General features: G+C 41.9%; 1 protein-coding gene across 2 annotated transcripts in view; it reads left to right on the top strand.

The window, feature by feature from the left end:
- Window positions 1-8,461: 8,461 nt before the first annotated feature.
- The window catches only part of LIN7A (lin-7 homolog A, crumbs cell polarity complex component), a 46,963-nt gene continuing 35,590 nt past the window's right edge, over window positions 8,462-19,834 (top strand). Inside the window, exon 1 of one of the 2 annotated variants that reach the window (XM_066183311.1) lies at window positions 8,462-8,943. In XM_066183311.1, the coding sequence (XP_066039408.1) occupies window positions 8,664-8,943 (280 nt within the window). In that variant the 5' untranslated portion in view covers window positions 8,462-8,663. The remainder of the gene's footprint in view (window positions 8,944-19,834) is intronic. The other variant, XM_066183310.1, reaches the window with a different exon arrangement.

Below are 19,834 nucleotides of genomic sequence, written 5' to 3'. Positions count from 1 at the left end.
CCTTTAGCAGGGAGAGCGCAAAAGAAAAAACGACAAGTCAAGCAAATTCCTACCATCCCACAGTCTGCTGGTATCAGTGTCCTTCTCTTGCTATTGTCCTTGCCGAGTTTCTGAGCCGTCCGGTGTTCCAATACCCTGTTCAGTTCTCCCCATCTGAAATCCACTGACATTGTCTTAGTGATGCATAATCAAGACAAAGCCTGACTGTCCATGCAGGTTTCACACACACCACTGGGGAATGTGACACAGAAATGTTCAGCCTTATGGAGTCTTCTTGACTTCAGCAAAGCTAATTTAGTTCAGTCTTTATAATGACAGATATTGTACAGGTCTCATGCTCCATTCTGGTTAGTAACTCAGAGCAGTGGGGAAAATCAGGGGACATTCCCTAGCTGGGCACAGTCAAACTGCATCTGGAGACAGGAGGTAAAGTTGCTGGACCCAAACTTACTCCGATCACTCAGACTTATCAAGTCCTTCTGTCTCTCCTAGCACATAAGATAACATCAAATGATAAAAAGAGCAGCTATCAAGATAATAGGAGGAACTGTAGTGATAGGCCTTAGCATTAATACTATTAATAATGGTGTTACGCTGGTCCAGGATTCTTGTAGCTGCACATCACTGTGTGTGAGACCTTATCCTGACTTCAACAGTGCACCTCCAGTACTCACTAGCGGTTACCAGAAAATTCAGTGTGTTTATCTAGTGGAGAGGATCCTGGATAGGAAAACTAAATGTATTACACTGGTGAGGGTGAGTAAAATGCAGGTGTAACTGCTAGACAAGAGCAGGATTTGAAAGGCTTGTTCCCAGTGTATGAAATTTTCCCTGTAAAGAAAGGTGACAATAAAGGGCAGCAGTCCTGCCTTTCCTCAGATTAATCCTTTTGAGGATTGTGAGGATCCATTCCCCTACCAAAAAATCAGTGCTGTATCTTCACTGATTTTTTAGCTAATTTTACTACCTTCATGGCTGGACTTGCAGAAGTAGACTCTGTTACCTTAGCATAATATAATATGCAATCGATCCCTTGGTGCAGATCCTCAATGCATCTAGGGCAATTCAGTACATGAAGTGCATATACTAGCTAGGGTACAGGTGGGCATTGTACAAAAAAAAAAAAAAAAAAAGGTATTACTGAATTTAAAGGAGAAAGCTGAACTCAGAAAAATTAAGCTGAGTAGAATCAAGCCAGGACATAATTTTTCTCTGATGATTTCTCCCCCTCACCCTACCACTTCACTCTCTGGTAAAGCAGAAGGCCTTGGTTGGGGATACTCTTACACTGCCCTGCCTCTGCAGGGAACAGATCACAAGGTAAAAACCTGAGCTGGTCTCTATGTCCACACCCTCACGTCAATTATCAGGAGCAAGCTGGCAACTACCCCGCAGTCACTATGCTCAGAGCCACTGCCTCTAAGGGCTGCTTGTCAAGCACAATTAACTGTATCTCCTTGAAGGGAATTTGCTTGGCTAGGCAAAGCCGTGCAAAAAAGGTGTTTTTTTGTTCCAGTGCAGAGATGGGACCATCAAATAGAGCTTCAGTATTAAGCACTTACAGGCTCATTGCAGCACTGCCTAGGTGAGATAGTCAAGAATCTAGACCATCAGGGCAGGCACTAAAACAGACCTGGAGAAAAATGGGAGGCTCATTGTTTGATGACAGCTGCTGATGTGACAAGAGTGCTGCGAAGATGAGCCTTGTTCATCAGTGGCTGTGGAGAAACCAGGGCAGAAGACCCCTATGACCTGGTGTTAATCCCAACAGTATTGTCTATTTCTTCAAATAGTTTTTCTTTTAAAAGTTAGATATAAATGTTTGACAGGGCTGCAGTCATTACAGTGAAAAAACTGAGATTTTGGTCTCTGGCCTGGAAGAGTACATGGATCAACTTGAAAGCAAAGTTGATGGCTTTGAATGTGAACGAAGAGCAAATTTACCAGAACTGGGTCATCTGAGGGCTATGAGCAGATGAACAACAGGATGTGTTGGATGTTGTTGGCACAGAATCACGGAACAGTATGGGTTGGAAGGGACCTTTATCTCATTTGGTTCTACTCCACCTAACCCGCTGGCATGGGCAGGGACACCTCCGACTAGATCAGGTTGCTCAAAGCCCCACCTAGCCTTGGCCTTGAACACTCACAGAGATGGAGCAGCCACAGCTTTTCTGGGCAACCATTGCCAGTGGCTCACCACCTTCACAGTATAGAAATTCTTCCTCAAATCTACTCTAAACTTGCCTTCATTCAGGCTGAAGCCATTCTCCCTTGTCCTTTTTCACATGCCCTTGTGAAAAATCCCTCTCCAAGGCTGTAGTATACTGCCAAGAGGAAATGTTCTTCCAAATATTAAAAGTAAGTTCTCAAAAAAATTAGTCAAGAACCTTAAATACATTCATACTTCCCTGAAGGCCTTCCAGGAAGAAAATATTGTATATGTCATTTAATTAGATTCTGAACTGACTCAGGCACATGTTTTCACAGTAATTAACTGCAATGACAGCAAAGATAGCGTACGCCCAGATGTTTGCCAGACTAGCCTTGCAGACTCTCCAGCTCAGGAACTAAGACTTTAAACTGCCTTCAGGCAAACAAGTTTACTGGGACTACACACAGTCATACCAGCATCTGTATGCATCTAAAACCCACAGGGGTCCTGAAGCTGTTTTTGCCACTGGGATACAGATGAAGGAAATAGAGTAACTTGGCAAGTGAGCAAGACTGCATTGCAGTGAGCAAGGAGATTACAATGTCACACAGATCAGCTCCAAAGTGATGCTGATTGGAGGTGTGGAGATGTCCACCAAACTGCTTCTCAGACCAAGGCAACTTAACCATATTTTCCTTGTTTCTCTTTCCTTCTGAAGAAAAAGTTACATTCTCAAAAAGAATAATCAGTTGCCCTGACATTCTGGTCCCCAGATGTATTGAAGTAGAATCACAAAACCATAGAATATGCTGAGGTGGAAGGGACCTTTCAGGACCATCAAGTCCAACTCTGGCCCTGCACAGGACACCCTAAGACTCACACATGTACCCCAGAGTGTTGTCCAAACACTTCTTGAACTCTATCAGGCTTGGTGCTGAGACCAATGCCCCAGGCAGCCTGCTTCCGTGCCCAAACACCCTCTGGGTGAAAATCTTTTTCCTGATATCCAACCAAAACCTCTCCTGATTCATACAGCTGTACACATATCATCTTTAGAAGCAGTTTGCTTTTCTACACTTCCCAATTAAAATGTGAAAATGCACTCTAGATCCCAAAAGGGCTTCTTAATCACATTTTAATTTTTATGACTTCAAAAAGGTACTTACAGAGTATACTAAAATCAGTGTTAATTACAGTATCTCCTTGCAATCAAGGTCCCACCCATTTTCATATGCATATCATAATATCACTGAGCTCCCATGAAAATTAACACAGGACTAAGTTTCAGGAAATACAAGACAGATATGATATATGATAGATAATATCTATGATACATAATGTTATCTGTTGCACTGTTCATGCTCCCAAATTAATTAGCTGTGGCAATTTTATGCAAGTGTGGTTTGTCCTTGCACTTCCCTTTTTTTCTTATGCCTCCATAGTTGACTATGCACCTTCTGGTAACCATCACTATTAGTTCATCACTGATAATTCTAGAACTTTTTAAAATTATATGTTCTGCAGTTTTACATTTTTTTAAAGGTAAGTATCTATTTCACAACCACATATTCTTTCTCTGTCACTCCATACATAGGGAGGTTTTAAGGGAAACAGTGAGAAACCCAGTGAAGCACAATGAGTAAACATATTTCTTTGGACAAGTCTATTTATTTCTTGGGTTGGAGATTTTTCCATTCAAAAACCTCTTGTTAAAAATCACATTGACCCAAAAATTCTATCCAAAATGTATATTAATAGACTGGACAAAGAGCATAGGTGGATAATTCATTGTGCTGGTCGCTGAGGAGAGCAAATCAATACTTTTGTTCAGTTGTTCAAATACCTCAAAAGCCTATGTGAATTCGTGCATTATGGGCATGTTTTCACTACAGGTGCAGTGCCTGTAGGTGAAGCTTTTACTGGCATTAAACTAACTAACTGAAGATGTCTGTGGTCGCACCAAGGATAATTTTCACTTTTTTAAAGGTCCTCATTACTGACAAAGTCATAATCTCATTCTTAAAATAGACAGAATAAGTCAAGTCAGAGTAAAAAAGGGATTCAGGTTTCAGATTTCATGTGTATCCAAAGGCAATAACATATTGAAGATCTGATTTATAACTGCTGTTAACTGCTTCCCTTCCTAAAAGAAAGGGGAGGCCGTGCCCACCAAGGCACAACCCACTTTCCCCAAGAGCAAACGTAGGCCTACCAGCAACAGATTTGCTTTTCTTAGCTTTTGCAGTAATTATTTTTTTTAAGAGACTACATCCACTTACAGGACTCTAGACATTATAGGTAGAAATCCACTGGACAGAGCAGACCCTCCACCTGAATTTCAATGTAGCCCAAGGTGAATTTTGGCAAAGTTTGACCCTGTTCTCCCTGTTGTCAACTTCAATTAAATATTTAGCAAAACTGGGGGAAAAAAAGGTCAAACTGATTTCAGTGTCTGGGAAAAAAAGAGCAATTGCACAATCTACAAAAAGTAATCCATTACACAGTATTAGAATGTAAAATGAGTCCTGTAGGGAAGTGCAGTGTGGTACAGGGTTGTACAGTGGAAAAGTACTGAACTAGATACAGCTGTGCATCCATGGTAGCTGTGAATCCAGCTCACCTGAAATGTTTGTTATTTGAGATGACAAGGCTCTCCTGGGACAAAAGGAACTGTACTTGTGAGAAACACATATAGTTCCCAGAAAGCACTAAATCACATTTCTTATGAGTAACCAATGTAGCTCTTTGCCCAATAAACAAGCTGCTGTTAAACCATCAAATTTCTCAAATAGCAAGTCCTGTCATGGAAACTACACAGAAAATAACCAATAGATTTTTTTTTTTTATTTCGCCTTTAGATGCAAAATGCTACTCAAAAAGCACATCTAAATGATGACAAAAATCCTGTCTTCTGGGCATTCACAATACATTACAACACTCCTGCAATCTTTGCTTTTAGGTGTGCTGAAGTGCAAGGCACAAAATGAAAGAGGGAAGGTTTAGATTAGATATTAGAAAAATTTCTTCACTATGAGGATAGTCAGACACTGGAAGAAGTTGCCCAGAAATGTGGATGCTCCATCCCTGGAAGTGTTCAAGACTTGGGTGGAGGGAGCTTTAAACAACCTGTTTTACTGGAAGATGACACCTCACCAAGGCAGGGGGGTGGAACAAGATAATTTTTAAGGTCCTTTACAACACAAAATCATTACATGATTCTATGAATTACCCCATGCACAGCTTAGATGTGCTACTCTGGCAGCCACTGAGTGCATTCAGAGTGGTGGTGGGTTCTTCCACATTGCATTGCACCGAGCTGCACAGAAATAATTCTTTGGCCCATGTAGCACCAGCTCTTGAGGGAAGACAAAAGGTCCTAAAAGTCATGAGGGTAACAGATCATACTCGTTATCACATCTAACCTCCTGAATACTGCCACTATTGTATTTTCTTTAGAAGTTAGATCAAAGCAAGCCGTTTATAAAGACCTCTGATTTTTGTTAATATTTCAAGCAATCACAAGTAACTGATCCCTATATTACCTTAATAGCGAGAATAGCACAGCTTGCTCAAGGTTGTGTTTGTTAAACTTCCAGTCATGGGATCACCTTATGTCAGAAGACTATAAATTTAAAGACTTCAAATCCCTCCAATATTGTGCCTCTTCGTGTGTGTGATTTTTTTCCTTCTTACCCCTCTTCTTTGATAAATTTTGTTTCAGGTCCTTCAAACTCATGCCAAAACTGATTTTCTATCTTGAAAGGCAAACATCATATCTGGGCCCAGTATTCCAGTCAGTTGCTTTATGGATGCTACACAAAGAAGAAAGATCATTTCCCTATTTGTGTTTGCCATTCTTCATTTATATATTCAAGGACTGCGTTGGCCTTTTGGTGACATCCCAAAGAGAACTTACACTGAATGGGCTACATAAGAACATTCCTACCGGAAACAACCTCCAGTCCTGAAGTAACCATTGTGCTCATCGCTTACTTGCAGCAGGATTAAGACACAATATTTTTTAAAACCGAACAATTGAATCCAGCTATTAAGATAATTCTTATTAGCAATTTAGACAGTTCATTTGAGAACCACAGAATAATTTATGTTGAAAAGGATCTGAAAAATATACAGTCTAATCTCTTGCTTAAAGCTGGGCTAGTGTCACAGTAAGAACAGGTTGTGTTATAGTCCACGTAGCAGATATAAAATCTGTTAATTCAGTCACATTTCATTGGTTCAGTAAACAGCATGCGATATTGGACTAAAAGCTCCAATATAGCCCAAGGAAACAAGAAGACTGAGAGTCAGACCAGTTGTTTCTGTCCAAAAAGATATATCTTCTAAGACACCAGGCTGGCTGATACTCATTTTTTTTGACTGCCAGCTTTTGCTATTATTGTCCTCCATTGCTCCTGGGAGTTAGCAAAGCAAGAGCTACTGCCTCATTCCACCTCCTTTCTCCAGTTGCTAATTTCAGCTGTACAACTTCTGCAATTTTCTGCAAAGGTTCAGCTGCTTAAAGTATTCCTCATCTACGACTCTAACATTCTTGGGAACTAACTACACATATACTAACATAAAATACATATAACTAACTATACATATACTATACATATACTTGGGAACGAACTAATATATTAAAATGGTCATTAAAAAATATTTAATTTCAGCAAATGCTGCTTTTCATCTTCCTTGAGTGCAGTAACACTTCTGTTCAAGTCTCTTATCCAAGTGCCAATTAGTCCTTGAAGCACACAAAAACTGACCAGCAATAGATAAAAGGTAACCCTCCAGAAGGACCTTATTGCTTTCCACAGGCACCCTGCTCTTGGCATTAAAACTACATATTTATTGGTAGAGAAGTTATTGTTGTGACAGCATTTTGCTTCAAAATGTCTGTTTGCAAGATAGCACTCTAAGAAAGCACGTCTGAGGGTTACAGAGTCCTATATGGAAAGCAACTTGGTAGGCTAATTTACTTGGCATCTCGCTCTTAATTTTATTTGAACACACTTCTGTATCTTTAATAAAGCTTTTAAAAATGTCATAACTGTTTGAATGTTGTCACATTAGGTTGTTATAGCTCCAAATGTTTATTTCTTCCCCATTTGGGACTATGAATCTAATATACAGTAACGTGACTACTTAAGAGGATCTATTACACTTTACATCGACCCAGCTGCTACGCAAGTAGATAAAATTTGCATTATAACAATCCTGATGTTAATTTGGATTTTAAAAACTGTTCGCCAGGAACTATTGCTCAACTTTTGATATTTTAGCTAATTGAAACATTTTCTTGCCGAGATAAGCAAATAGGCTAATGGTTATTGTTAATTAAATTTGGCCTGAATTCAGTTTATCAGAAGTGGATGGTTCATATACACATTATTTAAACTCCTCTAATTTTAAACAGCAAAATGTATTTTTAATCTGCTCTAAAACTTTCAATGGCATTTTTTCCACAGCTTCCCTAATTCTCTATACTAGTGCTTAAATTCTCTTGCAGCTGAAAGTTTTTATTCATATACAACCTTGAACTGCTGTACTTTCTAGTCCTCTGTGGCACGTGAAAAAATAGTGGGTGAGGAGAAGAATGCTACCTTGCCCTTTCTCCCAGCATTCCAAACGAGCCTAAGGCGCACAGGTGCTACCACAGGGAAATAGTTAAAAAGGACACCATTCTTCACTCAGTCGTTTATTTCTTTACACCATCGTCCACCGAACAGAAGGCAGCAAAAACTCAGTGGAACTCTGCCACACTGTCACACCTTTCTTGGATGGCAGCTGACCACGTTCCTTTCTCTTCTTGTGGACGAATAAAGGTAGCAAAACCAGAAGGCAGCCGACAAACCTCGCAGGACTCCAGTGAAATTCCACCTTCGTGGATGGTCTTTAACAGAGGCCTCCATGTCCACACAAGCTGCAGCTGACCTACCAGAGGTGGCCGCCACGTGTCTGTGACCAACACGGGGTGGAGAGCTGTGTGTGAGCTGGCTTCCTTAAGGATGGCCGGCCGCACACAGCACTTAGAAAAGAGGCGACGGCTGGACTGATGAGGCCGACGCCTTGGTCCATCTAAAAGGGTGCCTACATGATATGTCCCTTAATCCAACGCCCTGCACAATGCCAGGAACCGCCTCTCCCGGCTCCACGCGCGGATTTTCCTTCCCCGCAGGCAGCCTTCGGAGCAGGGCTTCACCCAGGCACACGGCTCCCCGCGCCGCTGCCCAGGCCCGGCCCGGCCCACCGCCCCCGGCGAGGCCGGGCCGCCGGATCCGTCCCCGCCGGTCCTCCCCGCCCCGCGGCGCTGCGCAGCTCCCGCCCTCGCCCCTCTCTCTTCCTCCACCGGCAGCTGCGGCATCCCCGGGGCGGCGGGACCGCAGCGAACCGCCCCCCGAGCGCAGTCCGGGCTGCCGCGATCTCCGCGGTCCCCGGTCTCTGCCCCGAGGCGAGCGCGGCGAGGCGGGGGCCGCTCGCCAGGCCCAGCTCCGGCAGCGCAGCGATGCCGGCAGCCCGCGCCGGGCCGCGCCGGGCCGCTCTGCGCCCGCAGCATCGCGGCGGCCCGTGTGCGATGAGCCGCCCACCCTTGGGCACCTTCTCCGCCCCGCTCGCCTCCTCCTCCCACGGAGCCACCCTCCTCCTCCGCCCCCTCTCCCTGCCAGCCTCCTCCCCGCCCTTCCCCGCACTCCACGCCGGTGCCGGAGCCGCGCGTCACTCGGGCTCCAGCCCCGCCGCAGACATGGCGACACTGACGGCGGTCCAGCCGCTCACGCTGGACAGAGGTAAGCGCGGCTACCGCCGCTCCCCGGCCGAGCCTCCCCGGCCGCCCTGCCCGGGGGCCGCCGCGGCAAGCGCCGGGTCTCCCCCGCAGCGCCAGCGCGGCGGGCGCTGCCGCGGCAGCGCTCCGGCCCCGCAGTGCCCGGGGCCGGCGGTGGCGGCGGGCAGCGGGGGCGCGCCTCCCCGCGGGGCTCAGGTGGGCGGCGGGAGAAGGTCTGAAACGGAGGAGATAAAACTTTGTGCGGGCGGGGGCCGGGATGAGGCAGGTATCCCGCCGCCGGCAGCGCGGCGGTGCCGCAGGCGCAGGACGCGGCTCCGCGGTCAGCGCTCCGGTCAGCGCTCCGGTCCGGAGGCGCTCCTCGGTGCCGCTCCGCCGTCCCCGCCCTGCGGGGCTCCACCGTGGGCGCCTCCCGCCGTGGATCGGCGCCGAGGCCCCGCGTCGCCACCCCCGCAGGTGGCTCGGCGGGGGATGCTCGGTGGCGGGGCAGCGCCGCTCCGGCAGCGAGTCGGGAGCCCGAACCTCCCGACGAGAGCGTCCTTTGCCGGCAAAATGCGGCTTTTTGGGGACTTGCGCGGGGATGTGCGGGGTAGGGATCCGTGGCTGCAACTTGTCCGTTCGCATGCAAAAGAACGGTTCTGCGTATTCCCATAGACAGCTGCTCGGTCCGGGCAGGGAGAGCGTTGGTGTTTGGGTAGCCTTGAGGCTGTGTCGGTAACCTTATATAGGTAGCGTAAGAGGGTGCTGAAATCTTGAAGTTGTCAATTCAACTTTTGCCCCCAGGCTGTAAAAATTGAACCTCTCTTCCTTGCGGTGCAGTTGTTCCCATAACACGGTTCACCAGAACCCTCATCAGATTTCTGTGGGTTAGAAGGAAGGGAGAGCAACTTTGGTCCTGCCACTCCATCTGAAGGACCTGGGTAGAGGTCCATCGGCTCCCCGTACAGCATTCTGAATTGCTGAGGTGTCCTTCTTCCTTACTTGCATCCAGAGGCTCCAAGAGGCTCCCAGTCCCTATAAATCTTGTACTTTTGAAAGCATAATTGAGGCCAGTACCTTGGTGTTTTTAATGTTTGGGGTTTTTTTCCAAAGGATTAAGATAGGTTGTTGAAGTAGGGTGGAGATTTTTTTTTTCTGTGAATCCTATGCAAATGAAACATAAACTCAGTTTCAAAATTACAAAGGAGAGGTAGCCACCTTTTCTAGAACCCAACTGAGAGCAAAACAGCCCTCAAAGTACGCCAGATACAGTTTGCTGGGCTTAGATTCCAGCATTAGTAGAAAGGGAGAAGCTGAAGTTATTTTTACTGAAATAGCAAAGTGTTAGCCTGCACTTTAAATTAAACTGCTCAGAAATCCACTGTGTAATCTACAGTTTCACCCTAATACTGTTTTCAGTAAGCAGGACAAATCTACTTTCTGGCAAAGCGTTGAACAGATGGCAATCCATTAGCAAACCTGACTTTTCAAAGGAAAGAGTACTATTTCAGAATTATACATCTCTTTTTGTAAAACTGTGCTTTAAAAATTCCACAATACACAAAAATGCAAATTAGTCCTAATTTAAATATAAGCATCTGTTGTCTGTGTCCAGGATATGCTTAACCGTTTGGCAGACGTGCCAATGTTACAGTCTCCCTGGTTGTCAGCCATAGCTGCTATCAGTGTGAGATAAAACATCACAGAATGATAGGATGTGATGTGCAAAACAAAAACCCAGGCAAGAGGAAATAGATTTAAATAGTGCACCTGGCCTACAGAAGGCCATTTAGTCAGAGGGATACACTTCATCACTTAAAACATGCTGCTGCGTCAACTTTAGAGGATGGGCTGAAGCAACTCCAGAAGCAACTAGACCAAGCCAGTGCTTCCAAATATCTCCTCTGTAGCCTTTCTTTCACAGTCTTGGGAGAGGGAAAGTTCTGCATAGTGATATTTTCTAGATTCCTGTTGCTTTGGTTAAAGCACATGAGCCATGTTTACTGTCACTATGCCTTGCACTTCTCTGCTGTGATCTAGGCATAGCCCTGAAAAGTCTTGTACCCTCATATCCATTTCAGCATGTCCCACATGCTGCTCATCTCTGTCTGGGATATGTTCTGCATTCCTCCTTGTTCTGGGTCACTGACATGGTAAAACATGATAAGGATATATACATTAGAAATCTGAATTATGCCTTGACGTGGTCTCCTCCTGGACAAAATATATTGACTGTATTCTAGTACATAGATGGGAGCTTTCTTAAAGCCTGATGTAAGTGGCATTCAAAACCTGTATGGTAAAATGAATTACCATTTAAAGGTGAAGGGCATGGGGTGTGTGAATGATTGAAAGCCAATTATATTCTGGAAGATTACTTCAGTCCAAAGCACAGAAATTAAATTCCTTAATCCCTATCATCGTGTGCCTTTCTACCTGCACAAACATGTGCAGGTTCCATTAGGGCTCTTTAATATGTAGAACAAGTTCACAAAATAATGGAAATTTTAATCACTGTCAATTTAATCTCTAAGGCTTTTGCCTGACCTTTGCATGGTGCTCTGTTGGGAGGAGGGGAAGAAATCAGCAATTGTTTCAGGAAGGAAACCTAAGGCACTGTAGCGAGGAGTGGTACCACTTAGGGGAGGGTGGCCCCAGCATTTGGGAGCTTTGGGAGGGGAAAGTGCCTGCTGGGTGTCTTCCAACAGCCAAGTGAGTCTTCTCGCCGAGAAAGTGCTCTGTTCCTGCATTTATTGCAAATGTCTTGCACCCTGAATTGATAGCACCCCATCAGTGATCTTCAGTGTCCACCAGAGCTAACAGGTGGAATTTTCCAGGCACATTCAAAGCTTAAATCCTCAAGGTGTAGGGAGCTATACCTTCTTTCAGGTTCAGACAAAGTTACACCAATGTCTTCAATAAGATAACAAGCAAAAAAAAAAAGCAACTTGGGATTTTTTTCTTTTTATTTTATGTTCAAGGTTAGGGATTTTTAAGTACTTTCCCAGATAATTTCCCTCCATTAAAAAACCCTAAATGGTCACTTCAGTCCAAAATAGAAATGTTTAAAGACACCTATACAGTTACTTTTCACCTCTTCCACAGATATATCTTCAGTAACAACTTTGTTGACACTGGTTACGGACTGCCCTGGTTGCAGTTAGTTGGCATTTTCCAACAGTGTTTATTTATATTGCCATACCTCATCACATCTTACTGCCTCTGCCTCTCCCCTCAATGTCCTTTGTCTTCCACTGAGCCATTGCTTCACCCTACCCCATGACCTACAGTAGCTGCCTTTCCCTTCATTATCCAGAGCCCCAGGTCTCCCTGACATGCTGCCTTCTGTTGCCTTGCTCTTTCTCAAAGCCCCGGTGCAGTTAACTCTATTTCTCTGTGCGTTGCCCTTAATCTTTATGCATTTTCACTGTTCAGCAACCTGATTTCCTCCTCTAATCCCTGGTTCTTGTGCTCTCCGGTGACTCTCGGCGCCTCACCAGCCTGAAATTGTCTCAAATGCTGCATACAGATCCAGCAGCAATGTTCTGCTTTTCTGCAAGTGCAGTGTCATCTCCTCCAGCCAGTTTAGCCTCCTCATGGCTACGTGCAGACCTCCTGTGAGTTCCTGCGTACTGCAGGTACACGTTCGAAGCAATGAGAAATTAAAGCAAGCTTGTTGTGGGTGGGTTCACTTAGACTGTTTTAGCACAGTCTGATGAAAGCATTTTCTAGACGTATCATTACCCTCCTGGAAATATGTTAGAAGGGAATAGACTTCTGTGCTTCCCTTGGCACACGTTTTAAGGAGTGGTCATATGGAGGCCTGCAAATTGAAGGAGGTATCTTTCTAGCTATGCATTATAGATGTTCCTCTTTATCTGAACTTTTTTATTTGACTAAATGTCTGACATATTTTTCATAAACCTTATCTTAATTCAAATTTTGCTTGTATTCTTCCTTACAAGATGAAAATCTGCTTCAAAAGAGAACTGACCATGTATTTTCTCAAACTGCTGCAAAATCTCAGTCCCAGTTCTTCTGAATAGGACCATGAAAATGGCAGCTTTAAAAGGGCACATTTTTGGTTTTGAAGATACACAATTAGCCTATAGAAAGACCACCTCCTGATCAAGAACAAGGGAATATCTTTCCATATGAAGGGGGACTTTCAACTGCCTTTTGTTAATAATCTGTGTCCTACTGTGTTTTTCCCTATACTATTTCCTTTACTATTCATGTCACTGATGGTTTCACTTCTAAATGTGACTGAGGGTAAAAGAAGAAATTTGAATAGACTGAATATACAGTGCTGATACTTTAATCCCTGTGAAGTTTCATAACAAGGTCATAGCTATTGGCTACTGACAAACAAATTACTCTAGATTTCAAATACATCCCTGGAAATGGAAAGATTTCTTGCTCTTTGGCTGTAATGTATAATTGAGTTCTGTTGTTTTTTATGAATTCAAGCAAATATTTTTCTAGTGGAATGGGTGTCCCAAAACTTCCTGAAAACCCACAATAAAGCACCATGGCCAGTGACAATAAATAAGAATATCAATGGGCTTGGAATTGCCATTAGCTGTTAAGCAAACTTGAGATGTGGTAGTAGATGGCACCTGATCATTAATACAACGGGTGCTTTCTAGAGTACTCCTCCTTCCTTTCTCTTCATCTCTTCTTGTCATTTCTCTTCTCACTACATCCTCATAGCCTACATAATTGGGGATTTTTTCCACATCTGTGCCCATATATATGTATAAAACAGAAATTGTGTTAAACATAAACTGCATTAGACTGTGCATATATTATAATGTATAGTATCTTAGAAAAAAAAAAAAAACATACTCATCAGGAAGAGAAAATCAGATTCATAAAGTGTGAAATACAGTCCTTGACAGGGGAGCACCATAAAGCCAGATCTCTTTTGCACAGGGTGAAGCCCTGTGGAGCAGTGCTAAGTGATGTGCTATTCCCGCCTGGCTGCCTGTCTGTCATAGGGATGTCTTCTCTTGCTCTTCAGCCCAGCATGCTAAAATTGAAAAATCCTTCTGCAAGTGCCACACACTTCAAGTCTAACATTTCTCCTCTTGATGTGCCAGCTGAAGACATATAAATATCCAAATTCATCTTCCAAGGAAAAAAAAAAAGTCTATTGTTTGTAGGATTAAAAAAAAAGTGACAATTCTAGTTTCAGGCTAAAATGTTTGGGGTTTTTTACATTAATATGTTACCATTTATTTGATATTTTTAAAATGTGTTTTTCTGAAAGGATGGATTAAGGTAAGTGGATTGAGGCAGTGGTTTGTGGGTGTTGACTGGAATGCTTTATGAGGATCTGTGCAGTTACAGCACTGGTTAGGTAGACTGTGCAATTGAAGCATTGGTTAGATGTGAAGTTCAGCTGTGCCACCTGGAACTCTAGAGCTGGAGTGTAAGCAAATATCCTCTGTCATGTCATGGAAGCAAATACATGTCACCTCTGATGTTCATGAGTGGTGTAAAAATACATGGGTTTAAAATTTAAGACATATATCCAGCTTAAATGTCTCTGTAGAGTCCTCACCTGAAGAGGTGCTGGGGCACATGGGAGCTCTGTGCAAGGTGAGATATTCCTGAGGCACCTGGGCACCCATAGGAGCACATCTTTTAGGTTGAGCTTCCCATTGTAGGTAGGATCTTGTCCTTCAGCCCAGAGTGATGGTGACATGGAAATTGGGAGCTGCACCTGTGTACAGACAGATGGAAACATCTTCTACAAAATTCATGGCAGCTTTTAACATTAAGTCACCTTTGTGAAGTGTAGAGGGGGAAAACCCTAGACTCTCCGTCATTTTTGCTTCATAAACATGTAACTAATTAGAAGGCAGAATCTTCAGAAGATGGATGTGCTGTCAAGACAGGTTTGTGAGGCACTTTCAAAGCCGATGGCATTGCGAAGCCTTGAATTCTTCCTGCTCACCCCAGATGAAAATGTTAGTTAGACATGGTATCAGTGAATGAAACATTTTAGTCTATCTGGATTTATCCTCCATAGAGGAAAATGGTGCATTGAACTCGTGTGTATCTTGCTTTTGACCCCTCTAAGAGGACCTGCTATGACAAGAGCCTGCACAGTTGCAGGATTCACCATTTGCAACAGGTTGGAAGAGTATTAGTGATTAGAGGGCATAAGGGATACTATTTTCTATGTTGTAAATGTGTACTCTCTATTTAGAGATAATGTTGAAAATGAAGAATTTCTTTTCCTCTGCTAGGTCACGTATATTTCAGTTTCACACTGATGTCTGAGAGACGTTTTTGTTACTTCAGAAAAACATATTAATCTTCTGATGTAATTGTAAATAAACAATTTTCTTAATTTGATTCTATTGCTTGAGTTGGACTTCTCTGATGATGTTACCAGAAAGAAGGTTTTTAAAAAAAGGTAACAAGTGAAGTCATCAGCTTTTTGCAGAGGATTATTTGTCCTTTCAGTTCACTGTTTCAGGATATGTACATGCCCATTTCTCCTTAACACAGACAACCCTCATGCAAGTGCAAAAAATCTAGGTACAAGTTTTTGTCTGACATGTGTTATTTGAATACAAAATACCGTTCTTGAAAGTAATGCAACAGAATTTGAAATACAAATTAAGTAAAACAATTAATTCCAGTTACTCGTTAGAAGCCCAAATAATGAGAAGGAAGGATTTAAGAGGAGACCAAGCTTAGTCAGGTAGTGTTTTGAAGCACATAACTCTAAATTTGTAAGTCTGCCTTCCATCATATGGAGAGGCACAAAGCACTTTTTTATGTGATGCATTTCTGACGTTTTTAAAAGTAACATTTACTAATGTGCTATGAACTGTACGTGTATGTATAAATCCAGGCATTTTCAAAGGTAATCTCAGTCAGCTTAATTTTTTTGAGACATTTACTGAAGAGTCAGCCTCTGAATGAGAAACATTCAACTGTTAATTCTCTATTCAGATGAGAAGATTTGATTGATATTTTTTACATATGCACACATTTACATATAATAAAAATGTTTTCCTGGGTGTATAAACCACAGGCTTGAATCTTTCATAGATGTTAAAGAAAGAGGGAGATATATGTATATATTTGAGAATTAGTTTTACCAGGGTCCAAAAGGGAGTGGTTAAATAAATCTCAAATTTCTCAAATGCAACTTAGCTAAACTACCAGGAAATGCACACAGCTTCTCATAATGTGTTGTTACCCTACTGCTACTTTACTAATAATTGTAAGAAAAAAGAGATTAAAAAATCTTGATTAGAAAAAAGAGATTAAAAAATCTTGATTAGAATGCCATATCTCAAGAAGAGATCAGAGGATGATTGTTCTTTATTTTTTAAAAGATGGAACAGTGAAGTATCTGTGAATACACAGAGCATCAAAGCATTGATTTTGTTTCTGTTCAAACAGGGGTAATTGTAGAAGAAAGAGTTTGGCTGAAAATAGGCTCTTAATTTATTTCTCCTGAACAAAAGTTACCTTTTCTTGGTTCTTTTTGATAAAAGCCCATGTTTAATCATTAATCCTTCACATCCACTAACTCTTTAATTTTCTATTTCAAGTATGTCTTCTGAAAAAGTAAATCTTCTAGACCTTAAGGTATCAATTCCTCTACAATCAGTTAAGCTTTGGGGAAGAATGTACTTGAAAGAGATAAGATGAATAACTGTGGCCATCAGCAGCAGTCCTAGCCCTCAGAAATGGATATAGCATCATCTCTTCACTTTTCAATAGACTTGGCAGCTGTGTTTTTGTGAAACAGTACTTACTGAATCAGCACAGTAGCAAAAAGATAATATAGCTGTTCTTTGTTATACAGAGACAGACCAGAGAAACTTGAGAGGGCGTGGTGGCTTTCAAATCTATGAAGCAGTCATTGGAAAAATTGGTGGTTGTATGTCTGATCTCCTCTCCAGCCTGACAGTCTTGTAACGTGATAGTAATAGCTATGGAATTCCTATACATCACCTTTTGCATCCTACTGCTACAACTATATGAAAGTGTGTGCCTTACATCTTAGGTAGATACCTTGGAAAATCAAGCCGCAACCTGAGAGGAGTTCTGGTACTCCTGTTTCAATTCTTGGGGTCATTCAACATGTGGGACACCAAGCAACAGAACTGCAAAGGTGACACTGAGCTCTCTGTTTGACGCAGGTTTTCTGTTTCAAGGTTTTGTTCGTAACTTGCTGCAGAAATTCAACAGGCACAGCTTTCTTCGAAGATCATATTTGTTTCAAAGTTGAAATCTAACAGTGATCAGTTGTTGAAATCTGCCAGAAGTGAGTCTGTACTGCCTCGTTTTGCAGGGATTTATTAACAAAGGATTTTATTTATATCGCTTTCTTCTTGCTGTTGTCGGTTTTCACCTACACACTTTGAAAGAACAGGGCTTTTTTTCCTTTCCCGAGAAATGACTAGGATGCACCAGAGAAAGTCAATCTGCAAAAAGCATTACCGTTAAATCCACTAAAATTGAAGACAGAATATTAACTCTCTTCTCATTACCTAAACCTACAAATAAAGTGCTAAACATGTGTATGCAATTATTGTGTTGCAGCCGTTGTTTTGCCCGAGTCACGTATTTTCACTGTTGGCTTATTAGACTCTCCTACCATGTAGAAAAATAGAATATAAAATTCTGATTCTAGACTTCAAGTGACAATTTGTACTGTCACTATGTACGCTTGCCAGTAGCCCACAGCCATCTTTTTCATCTTTCTGGTAATCACATGAAGAGATTTAAGGCTAAGATTAGCTGGAGAGATAAGAACTGAGGGCAGGCAGCGGGAGACTCTAGTAATGACATAGGAACAGGAAAAAAGTGAGAGTTGCTGCTTTGGCTCGAACACAGTGCCTGTTGTGAAGGAGAATTAGCATGCCTAAGTTAACCCTACCTCCCTTTGTGAGACACCTGTTGGGTCCTTTTTTTCCCCCCTCTTCCCGTCTTCTTCCCTGCCAACAAAAATCTCTGTGATGCTGACTAAAAACACACACTGGAAGTAGCAGTGTGGGAAAGGCATGAGGTTGCCCATATGGCCAATAGTTTCGTTTCGTGATGCTCACATAGTGTGTAGAAATACTTGATTTTGCTTAGGCAAGGGAGCAAGAGAATGGATTTTAGCTAAGAGAAAAGTGTGTTGTTTGTCCTTCTGTTTTTCTTTGTTTAGGCTGGTTTATTTCTTGTTAAAATTTCTGTTTTCTGCTTCTAGCTTAGTCAAATTTTCAATTTTTTTCACTGATTTGAATTTTTTTCCTCTATATACTTGAGATTTAAAACACAGAAGTAAATACTATGTTTGAGTCCTCAGGTTTTCTTAATGTATCAACCCTTTATTTTACTTTTAATCTGGGATCACAACCCTTTATTTTACTTTTAATCTGGATAATTCCAGCCAAGTGTCCAGAGTGCTTTTGTTTACTGTTTAAAGTAGTTTCATGCCAGCATTGTGAGCGGTGTCTGCTGATGCAGAACTGATCCAACAAGATTCAGTGATGTGATCAAGAGACAGAGAGGCTGGTGAAGTTATCAAGGCATCACTTGATATCATTATTATATTTGGGATGGTTGGAATAATGATATAACTCCAGTCTTCTTGGAGGGCATATATAGCAATGTTTATTAAGACACACTCTTTTTATACACTGTTTTGGTACAATTGGATGTGATTTGCCATTCAGACCAACACCCCTTTGTAAACATTTTTGCAAGTAAACAAGTTACAAAAGCAGCAGGTGCAAAGATTAGAAATTGTTTAGAATGTCTTCTCCCAGCTCCTCCAAAGCAATCCCTGGGAAAGTCTATCTGACTTGGATTCCCACAGGCCCTGCAGCTGCCTGATGCCTAAAACTTTCTCCCTGACCAGGGTGTCAGTGCCCACAACTTTACCTGATGTTTATCACTACAGAAGGCAGCAGGCAGTTTTCTTGCTTTCACATGGTTCGACTTGTAGGGACTTAATGAATTAAGGTTGTGTGTATTCACCATGCTGAATTTCTTAGCAAGTTATAGCTTTCCTTCAAAGGATTTTTTTTTTTGTTATTTCCCAGTTTCAAGAAGTCAGACAGAACATCATTTCACGTGTCCTGTGTAGGTAAATAAGTGCTTTAAACACCTGTGATCTCTGTTTTTTAAATAAGTGCTTTCCAAAGGATTGAGAATTTAAATAACACAGAGTCAGAAACTACAGAGTACCCTGCTTTCTGCAAGAAACAAGTGTTAAATAATAAATGCTTGTATTGTCCTTATATAAATAATATATACTTGTTAGAATACAAAATAAACTTTAAAAAAACCTGTTGTCTTTTTGTAACATATTTGTAGCCAACTGTCCCTAGTCAAAAAGAAAGGATGAAAATCATGTCTCATCTGTTCTATTAATCAGTGAGTGCCAACTATAAATAGATATGATCACAAAGAGCAGGTATGATGAAATATTATGAAGTCAAAGCTACATACAAAGGGAAGAAATTTTACCTTTTATAAAAAGGAATTTTACATTCCTTTCCCTCTTCTCTACAGCTAATTTAGGGAAAAAATCATGTGATTTTGTTGTAAGTACTGCATTAGAAAATACCCTTGTTTTCAGTGCTCTTCTGTTCTTTGCATTTTCAGCTTTATGTTTTGATCTTTTCTCTTAAAGGATGATTTGGTATCTTGTTTTTACACCGATGTTATGTTCAATGTCTTCTATACAAAGCATTGGGTGCTGTCAAATGTAAAGGGTTGTTGTAGCTGTAATTTCATCTTTCTCACAGATGGCAAAATCTTCTGGTGAAAATTTTCAAACTTGTATTTATGCACCTCCTCATCCTGATTGCTTTAGAAATTGCAATGAAACTAATAATTTGGAAGAAGAAAAATTATATCAGTGTTAAAAAATTATTAGGCTTTAAGGTTAA

Source organism: Chamaea fasciata, unplaced genomic scaffold (assembly GCF_029207755.1).
Source record: "Chamaea fasciata isolate MVZ Bird 193981 ecotype frontalis unplaced genomic scaffold, bChaFas1.0.hap1 SCAF_5, whole genome shotgun sequence".
NCBI lineage: Eukaryota > Metazoa > Chordata > Aves > Passeriformes > Sylviidae > Chamaea > Chamaea fasciata.
The sequence above is the reverse complement of the archived record's forward strand: the minus strand, read 5'-3'. Positions and strand labels throughout refer to the sequence as shown.